The 23,448-nt window shown below is 32.4% G+C and overlaps 1 protein-coding gene across 4 annotated transcripts in view; it reads left to right on the top strand.

Annotated features, from left to right (window-relative positions):
• Nucleotides 1–23,448, top strand: part of LOC123525372 (inactive tyrosine-protein kinase transmembrane receptor ROR1-like) — a 211,851-nt gene that overhangs the window by 121,214 nt on the left and 67,189 nt on the right. The window contains exon 1 of one of the 4 annotated variants that reach the window (XM_045304367.2): nucleotides 10,563–11,444. The exons of the other annotated variants lie outside the window; for them this stretch is intronic. Coding sequence (XP_045160302.1) covers nucleotides 11,365–11,444 — 80 coding nt within the window. The 5' untranslated portion in view covers nucleotides 10,563–11,364. Of the gene's footprint in view, nucleotides 1–10,562; nucleotides 11,445–23,448 lie in introns of those variants that run through there. 4 annotated transcript variants of the gene reach the window in all.

Consider the following 23,448-nt stretch of genomic DNA (forward strand, 5'->3'; position numbering starts at 1 on the left):
TTCCCTAGAATATATTTTTATGCCATTTATATGACTGAAAGGCACTAAACCCAAACATATGGAGAACAGAATTGATTTTTTTTTAAATGAAAGAAATTATGCTTGCTCAATGGATACAAGAGCACATTTCTGTAATAATGATTATAATATAAAAGAACTGCAAATGGTAATATTTTCATCAAGTTTATTCAATGTGATATCTATGCAATGTCCCCTGCGAAATGAAACATTACTGTTCATGAACAATTCATGAACAGTGCATGCATATTTCAAGAATGGAGGTCATGAATTGTTAGTGAAGATAAAATGGCACAAATTCTTGAAACATTCTTAAATACCATGTCCATGAACAGTGCATGAAAAGTGAAAGATGACTTCAAGAACTAATGTACATGAACAGTTCATGAACTATTCACTTACTGAATAGTTCTTGATATTTTGTCGAACATGAATAGTTCATGAACTTTTTGCTATATGTTTTTATTGTGCCATTTTATCTTCTTAAACTAGCAGTGAACCGTTCATGAACATGATACTTCATTAGTTCATGAACTACCTGTGATGAGTAGTGCATGAAAGATTCAAGAAAATAACATCATGATTGTTCCTTTAACCTTTTATCATGGACAATTCAAGAACTCTGTGTGATTCTTTAGTAGTACATGAACTGTTCATGAACACTTTTTAAGGACAGTTCATGTCCAAAAATTCATGAACACAAATCAAGAACTGTTGAATGTTAGTTCATGAACAATTCTTTAATGGTTTGAAGTGTTCATGACTTCAAGAACTGCATTTCGCAGGGGATGTTGCAGAAAATATAAAAATGCTGTACAAAAAATATGAACAGATCTGTAAGGTATAATGTATTAAATTATTTTTATGGGTTGACTGTATGAAAGACTGTTGCCTTTGGTATGACCAGAAAATCTGTTTTTATGTGTTGATATATAAACAATGAGGGAAATGAACCATACCTTAATGAAGTCATCTTAGGTTAGAGTTTCAGCTTAGACAATGGAGAGATTACAGGTAAAACATTTCTGTTAGCACCACTGACAGGTGTGTTAATAACAATGCCATTAATACTAGGTGCTAGTTTTTTTTCTCTTTTAAGGTTTACTTATACTTTCACTAAAATCTCAAAAAAATAGTTCAATATGGTCATAGAAAATCTCATCCTGAACAAAGTCCCTCCCACCAATGTTTTAATTAAAAAGCTAGGAATTCAGGGCAGACATAATTATCCATTCTTCTGGTTTGGTTTTCAATGGGCTGGACAAAGAATGGGCTAGACAAAGCCATTAGTGGTAGCATTGCCATTGCCAATCAGAGGTTTTTCATCTTTTCATGAATTTTAGCAATGGGCATCAGGATGGGGTAACTGTAGCATGTGAGTCATCTCCTTCAGCACTAAGTTTTATATATGTTTTTGTTTTTGTCATTTTAAGGTACACTTATACTCAGAAAAATACAATTAGAAATGCTTCATCTTGAATAATGTTATAAATACAATATGAATTCTGTCGATTGGTATATCATTTGAATATTGCTACTGCACAACAAAAAAGAAGCCTTGTTCAATGATGTTCAAACTATTCACCTGCAGCTTTGCAATAATTCCATATACATACTAAATGTCATTGTTCATATTGTAACTTGCTCTTCTACAGCATGCAAGGAGTATTCAACATTCCTTTAACAGTACTCTTACATGTGTACATCAACCTTAATACAGAGAATATGGACTTCCAGTCCAGAGGTCAAAGATCCAATCCCCAGCAAGGCAGTGTTCTCATTGTGGATTTACTGGGTTCAGTTAAATTTAAGTGAAGTCAGATTAAAAGGTCAAATGAACACCATCATAACTGATCTTAATTATTGTCAGAACTTCATCTGAGAGGCATCATTAAAAGTGCCTTTTTGTAGTTTACATATTGATAGAAGATTATTTGGCCAGTTATTTTTTGCCTGTACAGTAAACACAGTTGGAAATATGATAGATATATACCCATCATGTTGTGTTTATGTAAATACAGAAATTCTGTGGAATGTAAACCAATACAAAATAAATATTTTACTTTCTATGGATTGATGTATTTTTAAGGTTTTATGTATTAAAGATTAAATGCAGTTCCTTTAAGTGTAAAATCTTAAGGTGACTGTTAACCACCTGACAAGTTATTTTCCCCTAAAGATTTTAATTAGGATGTTAAGGTGTATCTGTTGAAAAACAGTCCTGCCTTAGTATTAAACAAGCAATTAGTCAGCTAACTTCCCAAATTCACTTTTTGTTCTAATGTCAGCTTGTCTTAAGCAGCCACCTGTCGTAAGCAGCCACCTGTCATAAGCAGCCACCTGTCTTGAGCAGCCAATTTGTGTTGCTTCCTACTATGACTACTTAAAACAGGTTTTACTGACTAACTGGTTCTGTTCATAAGTTGTGTTGGGGGCATTGAAAGAAATAGTACACAAATGGTTGCATTAAATATTAAAGTTGAAGGAGTGACAAAAGCTGAAGTACCAGTAAATGATACACAAAGCAAAAGAGTGACAAAAGCTGATGCACCAGTAAATGATACAAAAGGCAAAAGAGTAACAAAAGCTGAAGTACCAGAAAATAGTACTCAAGGCAAAAGAGTGGCAAAAGCTGATGCACCGGTAAATGATACAAAAGGCAAAAGAGTAACAAAAGCTGAAGTACCAGAAAATGGTACACAAAGCAAAAGAGTGACAAATGCTGATGCACGAGTAAATGATACAAAAGACAAAAGAGTAACAAAAGCTGAAGTACCAGTAAATGGTACTCAGGACAAAAGAGTGGCAAAAGGTGATGTACTAGTAAATGATACAAAAGGCAAAAAAGTAGCAAAAGCTGAAGTACCAGAAAATGGTACACAGGGCAAAAAAGTGACGAAAGCTGATGCACCAGTAAATGATACAAAAGGCAAAAGAGTAACAAAAGCTGAAGTACCAGAAAATTGTATACAAGACAAAAGAGTGACAAAAGCTGATGCACCAGTAAATGATACAAAAGGCAAAAGTGTAACAAAAGCTGAAGTACCAGAAAATGGTACAAAAGGCAAAAGAAGCTGAAGTACCAGAAAATGGTACACAGAGCAAAGGAGTAACAGAAGCTGAAGTACCAGAAAATTTTACACAGGGCAAAAGAGTGACAAAGCTGAAGTACCAGTAAATGGTACACAGGGCAAAAGAGTGACAAAAGCTGAAGTACCAGTAAATGGTACACAGGGCAAAAGAGTGACAAAAGCTGAAGTACCAGTAAATGGTACACAAGGCAAAAGAGTAACAAAAGCTGAAGTACCAGAAAAATTAACACAAAACAAAACAGTGCCAAAGGCTGGAGTACTAGAAATTGGAACACAAGACTAAAGAGTCACAAAAGCAAAAGTACCAGTAAATGCAGCAAAAGAGTGACAAAAGCTGAAATGGTAGAAGTTGTTCCAGAAAAAAATAACCTTAATCTTGCAAGAAATGTTTGAAAATGATGCACAGAGTGCCCATCATGAACTTGATTGAGAAACAGATGCTGAAATAACAAAACCTAAATGTAGAAAAAATAGATATCAAAGTTGAGAGAACAAGGAAGCTGAAGTAACAGAAAAGAATGCACTTAGACTTAAAATCTTCAAAAAAAGCTCAAGTTTTACAAAAAAGGTGGTCTTAAATTCAAATGAACAAGAAAAGTTGAACTTACAGAAAAAGAAAGAGAAAGAGGAACAGGAAATTTTGAAGTTACAGAAAATTAGTTACTCAAAGAGTAATCTTGAAGGGAAAATAGAACAATAAACTGAAAATAAAACTAATAATTTAGCTAATATCATTGCATGTGGTTGTGCAATCATCTCAAAGATCCTCTGTGTATTCTAAAATTTTATAACAGAGATTTAATGTTACACACATCAAAATTGGGAGGAAGTTATTTACTAGCAGAAAGGAAATATAATTGTTCCTAATCCTCTAGTCCTGAGGAAATTATCTAGAACATTGAATATTGTTTTACTTCCCATCTTGATAAGAATTTCATGGAGCTGATTAATCAACTAATATATTTCACTGTAGATAAACAAAATCTCTTTTATTCCATGATATATTCCCAAATGTGTGGCATTAGCTACCAGCAAGGAGATGTCAAATTACTAGACATTGCTGTAAATCAGGTTGGTACTAGATGCCGAGGCACCTGTTTTCAAGAATATCTTATGCCTGTGTCATTCATTAGACAAATGCTCCCTACATTTTGGAAAACAATAATTGGCTCCTTCATCAAATTGTTTTTGCTGATAAGTCAAGAAAAATTATGCAAGTCTGAAAATGAATGTTTCACAGTCAGAGTTTTATTAAGCATTCAGGCTGGGTTTTTTTTTATGCCCCCGAAGGGAGGCATATAGTTTTTGAACTGTCTGTCTGTCAGTCTGTCCGCATTTATCGTGTCCGGTCCATATCTTTGTCATCGATGGATGGATTTTCAAATAACTTGGCATGAATGTGTACCACAGTAAGACGACATGTCGCGCGCAAGACCCAGGTCTGTAGCTCAAAGGTCAAGGTCACACTTAGACATTAAGGGATAGTGCATTGATGGGTGTGTCCGGTCCATATCTTTGTCATCGATGGATGGATTTTCAAATTACTTGGCATGAATGTGTACTACAGTAAGACGACTTGTCGCACGCAAGACCCAGGTCCGTAGCTCAGAGGTCAAGGTCACACTTAGACATTAAGGGATAGTGCATTGATGGGCGTGTCCGGTCCATATCTTTGTCATCGATGGATGGATTTTCAAATAACTTGGCTTGGATGTGTACCACAGTAAGACGACGTGTTTCGCGCAAGACCCAGGTCCGTAGCTCAAAGGTCAAGGTCACACTTAGACATTAAGGGATAGTGCATTGATGGGCATGTCCGGTCCATATCTTTGTCATCGATGGATGGATTTTCAAATAACTTGGCATGGATGTGTACCACAGTAAGATGACGTGTCGCGTGCAAGACCCAGGTCCGTAGCTCAAAGGTCAAGGTCACACTTAGACATTAAGGGATAGTGCATTGATGGGCGTGTTCGGTCCATATCTTTGTCATCGATGGATGGATTTTCAAATAACTTGGCATGAATGTGTACCACAGTAAGACGACTTGTCGCGCGCAAGACCCAGGTCCGTAGCTCAAAGGTCAAGGTCACACTTAGACATTAAGGGATAGTGCATTGATGGGCGTGTCCGGTCCATATCTTTGTCATCGATGGATGGATTTTCAAATAACTTGGCTTGGATGTGTACCACAGTAAGACGACATGTTGCGCGCAAGACCCAGGTCCGTAGCTTAAAGGTCAAGGTCACACTTAGACATTAAGGGATAGTGCATTGATGGACGTGTCCGGTCCATATCTTTGTCATCGATGGATGGATTTTCAAATAACTTGGCATGGATGTGTACCACAGTAAGACGACGTGTCGCATGCAAGACCCAGGTCCGTAGCTCAAAGGTCAAGGTCACACTTAGACGTTAAAGGTCATTTTTCATGATAGTGCATTGATGGGCGTGTCCGGTCCATATCTTTGTCATTCATGCATGGATTTTTTAAATAACTACGCATGAATGTGTGACACAGTAAGACGACGTGTCGCGTGCAAGACCCAGCTCATGTCAAAGGTCCTAACCTCTAACATCGGCCATAACTATTCATTTAAAGTGCCATCGGGGGCATGTGTCATCCTATGGAGACAGCCCTTGTTTTTGTTTTTTTTTTATTTATTTCTTCTAATGTAAAAAGGAAGTACATTTTATTTCAAGTATTTATGCTCCTGCTGTAATTAGTAGAATATTTACAATTTTCTTTCATTCTGTTGTCAAATATATGAGATTTCAAAATTTCAGGTGAAAATTCGTTAGAAATTAAAAAAATTGTATGTATATTTTCATTTATGAAAAAGCCTGCTTCAAAACTCATTTATTTCGCTTATTTTGTATTATTTATCATGTAAAATTTAATACTTTGTTCTAATTCTTCTGAATGGAAATTAACAATACAGAGAAATTTATACTATTCAGATCTATGTTATATCGTTTTTCAGTAACGTTTTAACCAAAGAACGTCTTTATCCACAGAAAAATATCTCTGATTACTTCCCAATTTCAAGTTACAGTACACAATTACATGAATTCTATCCAATAGATGATTCAAAAGATGTCACAATTATGTTTGATTGCAATACGAGACTGTCATTGAATTGTCCCATGCAGCTTTTAGAGTTTTAAATAAAGGCGATGAAATGGTTCATATTTCTGCCAAAAGCTAAAATATTACAATTGCTGCCATAGTTGATTTTTGTCAAAATCTGTTAGATAATGTTTTTAAAGACACTTTTATAAGTTTTTTAAAATTCAGTTTGAACTTAAAATGATAGCAGTAGATGGAAATGGTGTTACCATGTCTGACAGCAACATCCAGGTACATAATATTACAGTTAAATCTTTTATCAGCTATAATCATGTACACTATTACATTTAAATCTTACAACAGTTATATTCATGTACACTGTTAAGTTTTACATCAGCTATAATCATGTACACCACTACAGTCAAATCTTACAACAGTTATATTCATGTACACTGTTAAGTTTTACATCAGCTATAATCATGTACACCACTACAGTAAAATCTTACAAATGTTGTGTTTGTGTACTTTATTACAGTTAGGGGTCTCTTTGGTCGAGTGGTCAAGGTCACTGACTTCAAATCACTTGCCCCTCACCAGTGTGGGTTCGAGCCTCTCTCCTGCTGGCTTACGGAAAGTTGGTGCAGTTCTACACAGGTGCCTCGCAAAGAAATAATGCTGGTAGGGTCACCTGGGGTCTTCCTCCACAATCAAAGCTGGAAAGTTGCCATAATTATGACCTATGATTGTGTCGCTGCGACGATAAACCCAACAAGAACAAACAAAAACATTACAGTTAAACCTTACCCAAACTATAATAATGTTCACTAATATACAATTAAATTTTACAACAATTATATTCATTTGTATTATTGCAGTTAAACCTTACACCAACTTTAAACATGTACACTAGTACACTTAAATCTTACAACAATTGACTTATATTCATGTATATTATTGCATTTAAACCTTACACCGACTATAATCATGTACACTAGTACACTTAAATCTTACAACAATTGACTTATATTCATGTATATTATTGCATTTAAACCTTACACCAGCTATAATCATGTACACTAGTACACTTAAATCTTACAACAATTGACTTATATTCATGTATATTATTGCAGTTAAAACCTTACACCGGCTATAATCATATACACTACTACAGTTAAATCTTACAACAATTATATTCATGTATATTATTGCATTAAACCTTACACCAGCTATAATCATATACACTACTACAGTTAAATCTTACAACAATTATATTCATGTATATTATTGCATTAAACCTTACACCAACTATAATCATATACACTAGTACACTTAAATCTTACAACAGTTATAGTCATGTATATTATTGCAGTTAAACCTTACACAAACTATAATCATATACACTAGTACACTTAAATCTTACAACAATTATATTCATGTATATTATTGCAGTCAAACCTTACACCAAACTAGTACACTTAAATCTATTACAATTGACTTATATTCATGTATATTATTGCAGTTAAAACCTTACACCAACTATAACCATGTACACTAGTACAATTAAATCTTACAACAATTATATTCATGTACATTGTTGCAGGTTAACCTTGCACCAACTAACTTTACACCAACTATAGTCATGTACACTAGTACAGTTAAATCTTACAGCAACTGGATAAACCTTGCATCAACTATAATCATGTAAAATCCATATATACATTATGGAAAATTGTTGCTTGTTTATTGGCAGAAAAGTTATATTCATATTTTTCTGTGAGAAAAATCATAATCTCTGTTACATCAAAAAAAAAAGAAATTAGATTTTTGTTTACAAATTGAAGATAATGTCCTTTATATTCAGAATGCACTCTATAAAAGTTCATGAGACTGAACAAAGAACTCGCTTGTTGTTTCAATGATCATTCTTATACCATCATCCCTGCTAAAATTGTTTACTAAATAGCAGTAAATTGGCCCCTAATTGGTAACCCTTGCTCTTTGAAGGTGTTGAAATGATTTTGCAGACATTAACTGGCTATAAAATGTCAAAGGTTAAAGCTCTTCAGAAACTTAACTACTTCTGCAGCAAATGTATTTTACTGTTAGACTGTAGTGATTTGATTTTGTATTTAACATTGTCTCCCTTTATGTAATTTGTCTCAATTTAATTTTTTGTTTGCTGCAGTAATACAGGCCTCTGCTTCAGTTTAGTTCACTGTTCCTGACTTCCATTTGAAAGGATTACCTCCATTTTAAATGTGCTGGGTTACAGCCCTTCCATTTGAAAGGATTACCTCCCTTTTAAATGTGCTGGATTACTGCCTTTCCATTTGAAAGGATTACCTCCATTTTAAATGTGCTAGATTACTGCCCTTCCATTTGAAAGGATTACCTCCCTTTTTAAATGTGCTAGATTCCTGCCCTTCAATAATGTTTTTGCCCTTGTTTTGGGTTTGTTTTAATGTTGCTTCCCATTAAGTGTGCAGTTTTACCAACATCTTTAATTTCACTTTCCTTGTGGGTTGACTTCCTTTTATGCTACTTTCCTGTTATCATTGAATATTATAGAATTACCTCCCTTTTACATTCAATTTCTTCCCTTTAAAACTGAGTTATTGTCTTTTCTGATACATGAGAAAGAACCTCTGGCTGTGTTTGCTTCCTACTTAAGTGTACAATCTTTTTTGTCTGTATTTGTCACCATTTCACCTTTTTTTCATGTAGATATTAATTAAATGGCAGGGATGTATTTTGATCCCTCTTACCATCTTGCTGAGAGGTGGGGATAGGAGGTGTTGGGTAAACAACACTGGCACATGCTGAACAATAGATAAAAGGTAAACTGATGCCTGGCAATGGCTAACGGGAACATGTTAATTAGTTTGTAGATGACATTTTGAAGTGTGAGAAATTGATTGAAGTCCACCTATGTTATTTGTTAGCTCCTCTTGACGAGCTGTTTGGTGTGCAACTGATACATCTGTGGTATAGACATTATTGATCCAAATGTCAAACTAAATAATACATTCTATGTTATTTGAATTATTTCTGGATAGGAAAAATCATTGTCTCCTGTAGAAATGGTCATTATGTTGATTCTTTATTATTTTCATTGGAAAACAGTTGTAACTGACTGTAAACATAGAAGCAGGTAGAACTGTTTTGTACTGAGCTGACAGCTTTTTTGAAAGTGAACTAGTTATTAAATGTCCGGTCAAATAGTTGACATAGCGGTTTCATGAGACAAATTACTTTATGCATTTCAAACATGTAAATTTATATTTCAGCTATTGGCAAGAAGTTGTGAACAATATAAATGATTGTTAGTTGACTCTGACAGGCACAGTGAGGGGTACCATCATAAAGTATCAGGTTCCGGCAAATTTTACACCTCCAGTTTTGATAAATTTAGGGAACTCAGTGGGATAGGGTCAGATGTTAGTTTTAAAAATGTTAATTATGAATTGCCACAGCATCTGCCATAGCCAATTATTGTGTCTGTTTGAGATTTCTCGGTCAGACCTTGTTTGTATTAATTTTGAGTTTAACTGATTATATTGTTTCTTACTACCCAATTCCAAAAAGACCTCAAATCTTGCAAATTTGCTGCAGCTGTTGTTGATGATAATAACACCGAATGAGATGATAATGATGATTATTACTGAATAAGTTATGTTTTGATGATGATGCTGATGAAGAAGAAGAAGATGATGATGATGATGATGATGGTGGTGGTGATGGTGATGGTGATGATGATGATGATGATGAAAATGCCGTTGCTGCTGATGATGATGAAGATAATGATGTTCATGATAGTTTCATATTTATAACAGTGCTGATGTTTTGCTGATGATGATAATAGCAACATTGTTGGTGATGATGATATTAAAATGGTGCATCAGAAGTATAAACATTTTGCTTAATGAATGACCTTAAGATATTTCCATGTTTATGTTCATTCCTTGCCAGTTTATGATTCATCAATCAGTAATGTATTTTCCCTTTTTAAAAACAAGTCTTTTTGTTTGTGCAAGAAACTTAATCAAAGAATTTAAATAAAAATAAAATCATGTCAGACATTATTATTACAAAGGACTGATGAGCTTTAAGAGTCATCTTTTTGCAGTTCATGTCAGTATTTTGCTGTAATATTAGTATTTTTCAGAGAATGGCGTCCAACAACCTTAAACAGTGCAGTATATCTCAGATAGTTAGCAGTGTCTCTCAGCTCTACTAACAAGAATTGATGAAGAATTTTATTTGTATGCACCTGTTTAAAGGGGAGGGCAATTTATTTATATCTATCTATCTGTCACATGGCTTTATATGATTTGTATAAGAGAGAGTCATTTATAAGGTGGCGAACATATAGAAACTGTCAGTTTGTCTGAACTGCAGTAAGATTATCAGTTCAGAGTTACAAGTTACAATTCAATGAAGTATGGTGACTTGTTTTGCTCTCAGTGGTAGAGACTGTATGAACTACTCTAGTGGTCTTTTTTCTCGCTATTGACTAGTATCTTGTTATTGTCAGTAGTGTACAGTTTAATGTTGTTGTATTGTAGGGAGGTTTGTTAAAGAAACTGGCATAAGATGTAATGTTGTACGAAATGTTAAATTATTGGGGAAAATATTACGATATAGGGATTTATGTGTGACACATCCGCATGTTTGGTTTAAATGTTGCATTTTGTATCGAATGACGGTCAGTATTTATTGACAATTAGGAAAGGAAAGATATAATTTTTCGCGGTTTTAAATACAGAGTTTGAAAAACAATACATGCTCACGTTATCGTTAAGTGCTTTTGTTTTTTTGTTCATTAAAAGCAATAGAAAGAAAATTAAATATTGATGATTGAAGGAAATATTTTGCCTGGAGATAAAATAGTGTAACAACTCATTGACGAATTTTTACCGGGTTTTTTATGATGATGGATTTGTATTAGATTATACACCATGAAAAAATGATAACATGACATTTTAATGTTTAACTTTTATTGTTGGGTATACAGTCTTAAGTTTGTACTTTTCCATGTCAAGATGTCTTTATGATGTCATTAAGAAAGCAAAACAGGAAAACAATGTTATAAATTAATTACTGAAAACACGACTGACTCAGGAAAATAAAAAAGCAGCATTATATATTTTATATTTATGCGGGTAAAATATCATGTTTGACCAATGTGGAAGACATTAATATATATATTTGGATTAATTTTGTCGGTGGCCACGGATTTATCCTACATGGATTTCGACTTTGGGTAAGTATCGGTGGTGCACCTGACTGTTAGAATATTGGTTCAGACATTCAAAATTCAGAATTTTTGACTCTTTTATTGTATGTTTTCTTCAAGTTTTAATATTGGTAGTTTTTATCGGTTTAAAGAATTATGCCATATGTATGTAGTCAGAAAACTTGAATCTTTGAATAATGCCTGAATCTCCCCCTTTCATGTATGAAGATTTTAAGTTCTCTCATCACTGTATGTATTTATCATGTCAGTAACAGAATTTAATGAGATTGTCTATGTTACATCATTAAAGCAGCGTCAGTTTAAAACAAAGTAGAAAACACCTAGCGTTACAATTTTAAAAAGTAACAAGAGTTGAAATAATTTGATGATTACTATATGCCTATGTGATTGGTTACACAAAACCGTACTCTATGTTCAGGAAATTTGCATTCGTAAAAAATGATGTAGTGCACTGAGGAGGTAGTGAAATATGGTGAGCTAATTTTTACACTTTTTGGTGTATAGGAGCTGAATCGTTATAAGAAAATAAGTAAAGATTAGAACAATTGTGTATAGAAGCAGCAGTCTCAGACTTTACAACCACTGGTTTATATTTTGTTTGAGTTAAAATGAGGTCTTCCATAACATAACACACAGTTTGATATATAGTTCAATATTTGGCTTTGAAAAATGTAAAGCAAAAGTGAAAATTGTTCTCTGACAAATAATTGTAGAAACCCAATGTCAGAATGCTGACTTTGTCACTCATTTCAAGTGATTGTTGAAAAAAAATGTTTAATAAGCCTCTTGACATTCTACAAGACACAATTTTTGACTCAGTTTCCTGAGTTGCTTTAAATGCTCTAAAGCAGGAAAAAATTTACAATTTACTGTATTTTTATTTGGACTTGTGATAGTTTGGGATTTCCATTTTTTTTTTTAAAGAACATAACAGAACATACGTTTTATTTTGACTTGTACATAGTACATCATCATATATATATATATAAAATATACAATTAAACATGTTATCAGGTTTAAGAACTGAAAAATATTTGTGCAGTAACTGGCTCCAGATTTCTTCCAAAATATATAAAAGGCATTTTCCATAGCCTATACATAATAGCAAAGTTATTTTCAACCAACTCCCTGGTGAATAATTAAGTTTATTCTGTACTACAGCAGATTGGACTGTACAGAAAAAAACCTGTAGTAAGTAATAATAGCAGTTCACATTGAAATTTGATTGTAAACAATCTCTCTTCAATAGGTTTTCACTTTAAATATTCATATCATTAATAAATGATCAGTCGAAAAAATTCTATGTGTATGTTTTAGAAAAGTACAGATTCTTCCTCCATTAATAGCAAGATTTATGTATTCTGTCATGGAACAGCGCTCTCAATGTCAAAATTAGGATTTTCTCTAATTGTCACAGTGAAAACTGATATACACAATACCAAACTTTGAGGGCTTTTGTCATGATTTTGTATACTAAAACATTGTCATGAATTGTGTACATTTTTATATGAAAATAAAAACGAAGGAAAGTACAATTTTAGGGACTGGAATGCCAAAATAGCATCTTGGGAAAACGAGATCACCCTGAAATGACCGATTTTCATTACTTGTGTGATTTAAGTCCTTTTTATTATAAAACCCCATGATCCTCGTATACATTGTATAAATTGTATCTTTGTCTTTAAAATTCAATTTGAAGTAATCTAAAACACAGCTTTTGTACACGTTTCTCAGCAAAAATACATTAAAAAACTTTATTTAAAACTGACCTCAAAATTTGAACAAGTCGGAAGTGTTTTATCAGAGTCAGTTTAACTTTTGATGCTAAAATTTTGATTTTCAGTAATAGATGTCATAATTTACTAAGATGGAAGTTTATAGCCATATCAACAGAATCTTTGAATGTGATGCTTACCTTGATAGAATACATCTTGCTTCAAGTAATAATTTGATACTGAATAGAATAAATAAAGTTTATTGTTCTCAGAAATTTTAGCTTTACAAATTTATTGCCCAGTATATCGGTAAACATTGGTTTACATATTTTACAGAACTATGACGTGCTTGTCTAAAAAGCTAAAAGCATGGACCCAGGAATATAAACAAAATTGTATTCATCTTGATTAAAAATGTAAAAACTTCCAGTTATTTAAATTTGTCCTTTAAAGCAGCTTTGATGATAAAATATTTGAGAGAATTAATTGAAAGCTCTAGTCAATTTCTCCCAGGTGTATAAAACAATATAAAATGTTTCTGTTACCAAAATTTTTCATCAGTCAAAAATCAAATTTCTGCTAAGGAAAGTATGAATCTGTGCAATACAGTCCCCAGGCTATAATCAAACATGAACTAATGTTTAAGGAAATTGAAAATCTTTTCCAGTTTTTGCCCTTCCTTTTTGGTGCAATCATCTTCCCCTCCTTGAAATGGGCAGGACAAATGTAATCAAATCTCCTAGAAAATATAAACAATAATTATAATATACGTTTTCTTTGGAAGAGATTTTTGATATAGACTCATTCTTTTGGATATTTAATACTGATAAAATATGGGAACTACTTTAACTTTAAAATGATTTGACTGAAAGAACACCAGATGCTTAATTATGATGCATCCTTTTGAATAGTAGATCTCGCTTGACTTTCTCCACAGTTTCATTTGAAAATGCCATCCTGCAAGATGGGTACTGCAGTTAAACCTGTTTTGAACAGCCATGCTAGGCAGTGAAACAGTCTGGCAGCATTATAGACAGGTTGCTCTCACAGCTTAAGACAAGTTGAAATAGGGACAAAAACTCAATTTTGGAAGATGCTAACTGGCTGCTTAAGGCAAGTGGCTTATTATGTAGGTGCAGCTATAGTAAAGGCAGGTTCAGCTTCATTTCACTTGACAACTTGTATTTAAGTTTACAGCAAAATTTAATAATCAAAATGTACTTAATGGAGCAACTTAATCTCTAACTTAATTTTGTAGAACAGCAATTTATGGTGTCACCTTTGTAATGACCCTTAATTCTATTTTGTTGCTGTGCATTTAATTGCATAAATTCAAGTTCATGATTTTGCATAAATTAGCTCCGTGGTTATTATCATCCTCATATCATGTGTCTGTCCGGAATATATATATATATATATCTTTAAGCCTCATTTTTTTTTTAAATTTTATCAAAATTAGTATGTATTTTTGCCGATTTAGAGCAACAAGAATGTTTGAAACAAATTGAGAAATATAATTGCGAAAATAATTAAAAATGTATAACCAAGATGAGCCCAATGGTAAATATGAAACGTTGCCCAGATTAAAAAGTAATGCCTTCGGTACATAAAAAAAAATTGACGATACTGCTTTAAATGGATTATAAACAAAATAAGGTATTGTTATTCTGTAACAGAAAAAAAAGTATAAATAGGAAAGCTTGAATTTCTCTTCTTGCTGCAAAATTCTCTAAGGGCCAATCTGTTATAACAATGAATTCTCTATTCTCAGTAGTTTTGGTAACAAGTTGTAAATTATTCACAATATGTCGAATTTGCATATGAATGGGAGAAACTTAAGTAATTCTTCGATTTAGTACCATTCCATTCTTATTTATGTCAGTTTTGGAAACATGTTACATTTTCAGTTTTATATATAGTGTCATAAGTTAAAGAGTTCACTAATAATAACCTAATCTGTTTGACATTTCTTTTGAATTTATTATTGATATTAACACATAAACCTTTCGAAGTTATTTAAAACATTTGAATAACTGTCATAAATAAACTTCCTTTACATTACAGTGTATAATCAATTTTTGTTTCGTCAATGCCATTTGCGAATGTTTGAGAAAAAAAATGTTTATAAATTACGTGTTGGTCGAGCAATTGATTTTATTGATATGTAACGCTGCTGTCAACTTTTTGAATTATGCATTTATCGTGGACGTTATCACGCCATTAAGGGGGTTAAAGTAACAAAAATATATCATAATAATCTCTAAACTTGACTTAAAACATTGAAGACAAAAGACCTTTTATAGATTTAAGTTGGCACGACTGGATGCATGTTTTGTCAAGGGTGTGTGGCATTTTACGTAGATCAGAGATAAATTACCGTCTTTTCAAAACGTTTCCTTTCAGTTAAAAAAATATGTTCCATTTGAAAATAACTGAAAATATTCTCAAAGGCGGAGATCTATTGACGCCAGTTGATGTCTCTTTCCATTAAATTTATCAATTTTTCCCTTACGAAAATGAAATATGGAAACAAGCTGGCATTAAGCTGCAAGGAAACTGTCAATGATCTGGCAACAGTCTGTCAAAAAAAAAGGTAACTGAAATAATCTGACTCCTTATGGGAACAACTCCAAGAAAAAAGTTTAGCTGAAAATAATATGGACACTATTTCCATATTATTTCAGTTTCTGGGAATAATCTGCAAACTATATGACAATAAATGGCTCATAACAATCAGCATGTAAACACATGACAATATTGTCAGCTTGTTTCCAGTGTCTGAAGAAATCTGGCAGGAAATGGCAAGAAACTGGAAATAAAAAACATAATTTCTATAATCGAATTGAATGAGTACTGAGATACCAGCTTGCATACAAAAAACTTAAGCAAAAAATGCTATGTGGAAAAAGGGGCTTAATTTTGGAAAAAGTATATTTATGGGACCTGCTTAGTAATGTCAGGTCATGCATTGAACAAGTGTGTAATTAGTTTCATCTATAATTTTGTAAAAAAAAAAAAAAAGAAAAGAAAACATAGGGACATGTCCAATAACTTTCATTTCTTTGAATAATCGAGATAAAAATTACATAAGTGACAATATTGTATGGATTTTCTGTCTGTCTGACAGTACATTGGATATAAATTTACTCAGAGCAGATTCTGACAATGCAACTGGCTACACAATGGCAATACACTGGCAATATACCCATCTTAGCAATTTTCACAGCAAAACAAATATTACAAGACACCTTATCAAAATAGCCGAGTGTTGCATTTTTCCCTCCAAAATATTTTCAGTTTTCAATAGTTTTCCAGCACTGATGGTCACATTGTAAAGGTACTTTTCATCATTTTACAGTTACTTGTTTTCATTGTAACACAGATTCTGTCCGCAACAAGTATTTTTGCTAAACAGATACAGAAATTTTAAAAGTCATGTATTTTCGCTACCCTGAAAATTAAACTTGCAGATTTACCATAATCTTTGTCAAATTCCTTTGGTTTCAATATTATATTATTGATAACTGAAATATTGCAAATCTTAATTTGTATTAAATTGAGTCACAAGCAAATGAAGGTTTTAAGTCGCATTAAATTCATATTAAACATTAATAAGGATAAATAGAAAAAAATATATATGACACTAAACTGGAAACAACTTCCATACACGACATGCTATGACAATACAATGTAATAAAGACAATTTTCCTAGGGGAAATAAAAAAAATTAGTAACATGAGTAGTAAGCGATATATTGGGATACTAGTCCATCTTTAGCTCAGTAGGTAGAGCGTCGATCTACGGATCATGGGGTCGCGAGATCGATCTTAGGACGGGGCTTATGTTCTCCGTGACTATTTGATAAATGACATTGTGTCTGAAATCATTAGTCATCCACCTCTGATTCATGTGGGGAAGTTGGCAGTTACTTACAGAGAACAGGTTTATACTGGTACAGAATTCAGGAACACTGGTTAGGTTAACTGCCCCCTGTTACATGACTGAAATACTGTTGAAAAACAGCATTAAACCCAAAACAAACAAACAAACTAGTCCATCTGCCACACTAATGTATACCCGCTGTTACATGACTGAAATACTGTTGAAAAACGGCGTTAAAACCCAAAACAAAAAACACTAATGTATAAGTGCTCATAACTTTGTACTGCATAAAGGAATTTAGTTAAAACTTTAAATAATGATATTTTGCTAAAGTGTTTCTCTTGTCCATGTAAGAGAGCCTGGCATGTTGTGACTGACTATACACTGACAATACAATGACAACACACTGGCAATATGCCAGTGTGTTGTCAGAAAAATATTTCCAGTTGACTGGCTGTGCACTGACAATACAAGGACAACAGACTGGAAAGTCCAAAAAGCCGCTTGTTGTCAGTTGTGTATCCAGTGTGTTGCCAGATTGACATTGCATACCAGTTTGTTGCCAGATTGTTGTCAGTGTTTATTTCCAGATACCTCTATATAATTTAGCTCCTTCAAAAAGTTTTATATGAAAAATCAATGAAATTTTGTTAAAACGTCATTACAAACATCACTGACAACAAACTGTATATAAACTGACAGCAGACTGGAAGTTAAATTTTACAGCTGGTTTTCAGGTCTGGAAATCAGCTGACAAGCACATGGACACATGATGGTTATTAAGTGGCAACACACTGGATCAGTTTATTGTCAGCTCTGGAAATAGGCTGGCAAGTAACTGGATTTTAGAGTATTATTGACTGGAAACACACTGGACATAAACTGACCACACACTGACAATAGGGAAGGTTTTTCATAAGGGTTAAAACTTTTTTTTTTTTCAATTATAATAATTGTCATTTTCATTGCAATTCTGACTTCTAAAAACCATTACAAAAACTATATATCCAGAAGTTATTCTGATATGGCATGTACGGCCTCAAACGAAAATTACAAAGTACAAGAGGTTAAATGTGTTTGTTAAATTGATCAGAAAAAATGTTACTTATACAATTGTGGTTTCACCCAAGGATAAACAATATTTAATACAATATAATGGCCTAAAAGTAATTTAATTCATTTAAGATTGATTTGATAGCAGTGGTATCTAAAGTTATCAATAATTACAGTTTTTAACGCATACCTCAAACTTTTATGTCCATTGCAGGTGATTTTGATAGTATGCCACCAAGGTTTACAAAAAAATATATGATCCAAATAGCTTTTTTGCCTTTTCTCCTTGATTAAAAAAACATAGTTTTTGAAATGATACACCTTTATGACATGACATTTATTTTAGTGTTATGGGGCCTGCAGTCTTAAAAATGTCTATAATAGTTACTACTTATATAGTACTTATCTTAGGTACAAATAAACTATGTTACAATTCATTATATTGAAGTTTAAAGCCTGTATATATGAATATTTGTGCTTTCAAGATTGTCCTCAGATGCACCAGCTTGAAGTTGAAGAAATGAGTAGTAGAAATTTTACCCATTCTTTTCTGCATCAAGTACTGTCTTGACTTGGTCTTTCCCAGAGAAATATTGTACTTATTAATATGAATTTAATCTCATTTTCTTTGGCTTGAAATTTTTCTGTATCATTTTGTTTATAATAAATCTTTAGGCTTCATTAAAATTGTATTTATTGCTGCTGTGCAGTAGATACGTAAGAATATTATCTGCTCCTGTTTACAGCGGAAAGTTCTCTTTCAAGCTTTTTATTATTACCAAATTTCAGGATTCCTAGTTTTCTGAAGTTGGATACTTCTTGTCTTTATGTAAAGCTAACTACACCGAGTCTTTCTCATTCATTTAATTGTAAAGACTTTAATTATTTGCAATAAGGATGTTTATGAATTATCTTATAGATTGCTAAACTTGTTTCATTGAAAAATGAAACATTCTGAAATTAAGGAGCCTGAGATGTACTTGCTTTGCCTTGATATCTGATATCTGTCAGTAAACAAACCAGACATTTTAATACATTTTTTCACCTATATACAAATCGTAGAGGCAGTCATAGGGAGAAATTTTTACATTGTACATCAACTTATATTCTGACAGAGGTAAACAAACAGGATTGTCTTGTATTCTCATTGTTTTCAATATTGTTCTTAAAAGAAAATGAAATGAATGCCATGATTTGACACTGAGAGACATTCAATTTGTGAACAGACAATTTACGAGGAAATGTTACTGCATACGGATATTTATGTAGTAATGTTACTGCATACGGATATGAAATCAGCCTAATCCAGACAGTCATAGAGTTTTAATCAGTGAAAAAATGGGATTGTTTCTGTAAGGCTTTGATGAATTTGTCTTAGAATTGTATAAATGTTTTTTATAGGCTTACAAAGTCACGCAAACACAAGAGTGTATTAGAATGTCAAGAGAAATTTTACATCTCCAAGAGGAGCCCCAGGATCAGGCACAAAAGGCTGCCTGTGCTTGCACCAAGAACCTTCAGCAGGCCTTCCTGAAATTTAAGAATTAGTCTCACTTAAAGAGGTGTGTTGCAGGCCATGCGTGTCAACTTTACTGTAGAGCCTCCCCTAAATTTTGCAAAACAATTGATACAGTATAACGTGATATGAACAAAATGTTTAGAAAATAATTTAGATTAAGGCAGTCTGATGAAGAAGACAATATTGATGTTATCAGGCCATAGGTATCTTTCCAATTCATGGCTGGCTAAGAATTTGATGTTTAATCAACTTATCATATTGGCTAGGTCATTTAGGTCATGACAAAGCATTATGCTAATGAGATGACAATTTAGTTTTTGTTTTTATATCACCATGACTTTTGACCAGTTGTATTATCTTTCAAAAAAATTAATTGGGTCTGTAACTGACATCTTCGCTAATCACTTGTCTATATTTGACCATGTTCGTAACTGGTCAGCACAGACAAAAATCCATAATACCCTACTACCTAGTCGTAAATTTGGCGTATAAATCATAATTTGTCAACCCTGATTAATTATTTGTTTGACAGTTTAATTACTGCCTGATTTAGCATAAAATTTATTACATCTCAAGTTACAGATAGGTAGACATGACTATAATGTGCTGACCTCCAATCTTCTTAACATTTACCGGTATGTTCTGTTTATATAAACATTCTTTTCCACTATTTTTTTCTGTTCTTTTTTTTTGCTATTAAAAATGATATGTTAATTTAGCTGAGTCTCTTTATAAAATCTGATATTAAATATAATATATTGAAAATTCTGATCTAATTTAAACTTCTTTAATTACGCTAGTAAAATTAAAGAAAATTTGGATGACATATTGTAATATAAACATAATTTAATTAATCAGAAGAAAATATTCTGCAGAAAGAAAATGAAAGTCAAACTAGGTCTTGAAACAAAATTAAATTAAATAAATGAAATTTGAAAAAAAAGAAAACTGCCTAAATCAGAAAGGATACCATTGGAACAACAGCTGAGCATTGTTAAAATTTTTTTAAATGTGAGCCATGAGATTGAATTGTTTAAATTATATTTATTTATTAAGTATATATACCTGTATGAAGACAGACATATTCTCAAAATATATGCTAAACTAACTTTGATAAAACAGTATGCAGAATAATTATTTTTTCATTTCTATTATGTTAATTCATTAGCAAGTTTTTATCAATACTTTTGTTAATTTTTTTCTTGGGATACTTGTTAATAAATCATTAACTGACTACATGTACATAAAGGTTATTCATCAGGTGTCTGCCGAGGTTCCATTAAGTTAGATTTATTACTGTAATTACACCCAATTCCATTTAGAAATAAAATAAAAAATATAATTGCCGTATGGATATTTCTATTATATGCAATATCATATTAACGTGCTTAAGATATTTATCTAATATAATTTTATGCATTAATTTTATGTGATAAATATCTAATAAACGTAAGAGAATATGATTTATTACTCTGTTTACTATAGTTTATACCCATTATTCTGAAAGCTGGCAATGGGTGGGACTTTTTATCTTCTAAAACTTGTTATCTTGAATTACACATGCATTTTTAAATGATGCTCGGGTTACCACAGACACAGTATCCAAATGGTTACTTTCAATTATTTTTATTTTATTCTTATGTAGTTAAATGCATTATAATCTACTTAACAATTCATCTTTATGGTTTTAGGGTAAAGATGAATGAAATTCACTAGTGTGGTCTTTTCGATTTTTTTTATTGCAAGAGCAGATAAAACACAGCATGTGTTCTGCAGTGATTTCAGTCTCCAAAAACTGAAGAGCAGAGGGAGTTTTTTTTTTTACTATTTTCTCATTTTAAACAGTTTTTGTTTTTGTACAATTTATGAGAAAAGATTTTGCTTTAAGCTATGTCTGAAGTTAGCAGATTAAAAATATGAAACAATGTTTTGTTTCAGTGTTTTAAGATAATTTATACCAAGTTATGTCACAGGAGTTGAATAAATTGCAGATAAGAATGTTGTCTTTGAAAGATTTTATATGTTTTGGGACAAAGTTTGATCAAGATTGAGTACTAAATAACAACCATGTTATTCTGTTTTAAAGTGGATGGATTGATTATATTGACTTATTATTTCATAATACCCTTGTCTCAATGATCACGGGCATACGTCGTATCGAAAAAGAATCAAGATAAGTCATTAAAGTCAAATTTTAGCATGGTATTTATCATCGTGACAGTCGGCACAGGTGTTATATTCTGTCTATAACTGAATATCGTCATTTGGGCCTCAAAATTTCGATCGGGTTGTTTATCATATTTTCGGCATTATCAAATGATGTTTTATTATAGGCATTCTTTAAAGGCAACTTAACGTCTTCAATACACAATTCTTTCTGTGCCGCCACATTGATTCTCTTAAGCATTTATTTAAGCATTTTTTCCGGAACAAACATACCCATTAAAGGAATAAGAGAAGACCATATGATGTCAATTTATCTAACTGCGAGACAGTTTTGTCTGCTGAAACTTAGAATCGGGTCAAGATAACTTTATACTTCTGAAAAAGTTCAGAACATTTTAAATGCTCCTTGGAATTAAATAACGTATAGATTTATTAATATAGAGTGACATATATTACATATATATTATTATGTTTTTCTTTATTATCAAAAGCTTAGCTGTTTGGTACCACATTTTAATTTATTTTATGATCATAATAATAGTCAAGCTTTTCTGAATAATGATATAGGTAAATCGATACTATTTTCCTGAATGATATCATATTGATGACAATTAAATGACTACAACTAACGAAATATAAATTAGGAATATGAACATTTTCTAAAATTTTCTAGAAAATTTGGTTATTGAGTGTTTCAAGACCAGTACTTTCATTCTGTAAGATTTACTTTCTGAAATGGAATGAATTTCATCGTTGATTAGCTCTCACTTCCAGCGTTTCCATAATGATCAAACGGGTCTGGTAGTGGCGGTGACACATTCCTTGTAAGATCAATACGCATCTATAGGTTGGACACGCTGCCACTCAGGAAATTGACCATAATTACATTTTGGTGAAGTGGTCAGCCAGTAAAGCCAGATAAATCAATGAGGCGGTGAAAATGCTGATTGTTTTCTATGTGAATATCATGTTTTCTTATTGTTCTGTCATTTGTTGAATAGTAAAGAGGAAAACTCTATTCAATTAATGCATGTCCAGAAAAATGGCAGTCTTCTAATATTTATAATTACTCTTCATTTACATTGCAATATCCTGTGACAACTGCTGATGAAATTGACACTGCTCAATGCAAAAGGAAAGCTTTATTGTAACTGTATGAAAATAAAGATGCAGGCCTGGTATAAGTTCCATTCTTTCAATGGTTTTAAATATTTGATATTCTTTCCAATTGTTGAAAGAGGCACCAAATGAATTTTTATTTTTGAAGACTTAAAGGATAGTATTTGCTTTAGACCACAGTTAGGCCAGCATTAAATGTGCTTGCCTTATTTTGGAAACTGAATATTGTAAGATCATGCATGCCCCATATTTTCTTGCTAATTGTGGAACTGTTGATATTTACATCTTTACCTCTTATGTTAACACTGCACTGTTATTTGTTATTTGGGTCTTCTTTTATGGAATGAATCTGACCTTCTTTTTGTATGAACGAAGTATTATGTACAGTATATATTATTGCTGTGCTAGGTAATGCTTGCTTATTGTGTGAAGTTCTGGGCCAGTTTAGCAGCTATTAGTCAACCTGTCAATTAAAGCATCATAGTATATCATCACTTGCATAACTCTGTCTTGCTGTTTAACTGTCGATACCTAAGGTGCTGAAAGCATAATGTTT

This window comes from Mercenaria mercenaria, chromosome 3, assembly GCF_021730395.1.
Source record: "Mercenaria mercenaria strain notata chromosome 3, MADL_Memer_1, whole genome shotgun sequence".
NCBI lineage: Eukaryota > Metazoa > Mollusca > Bivalvia > Venerida > Veneridae > Mercenaria > Mercenaria mercenaria.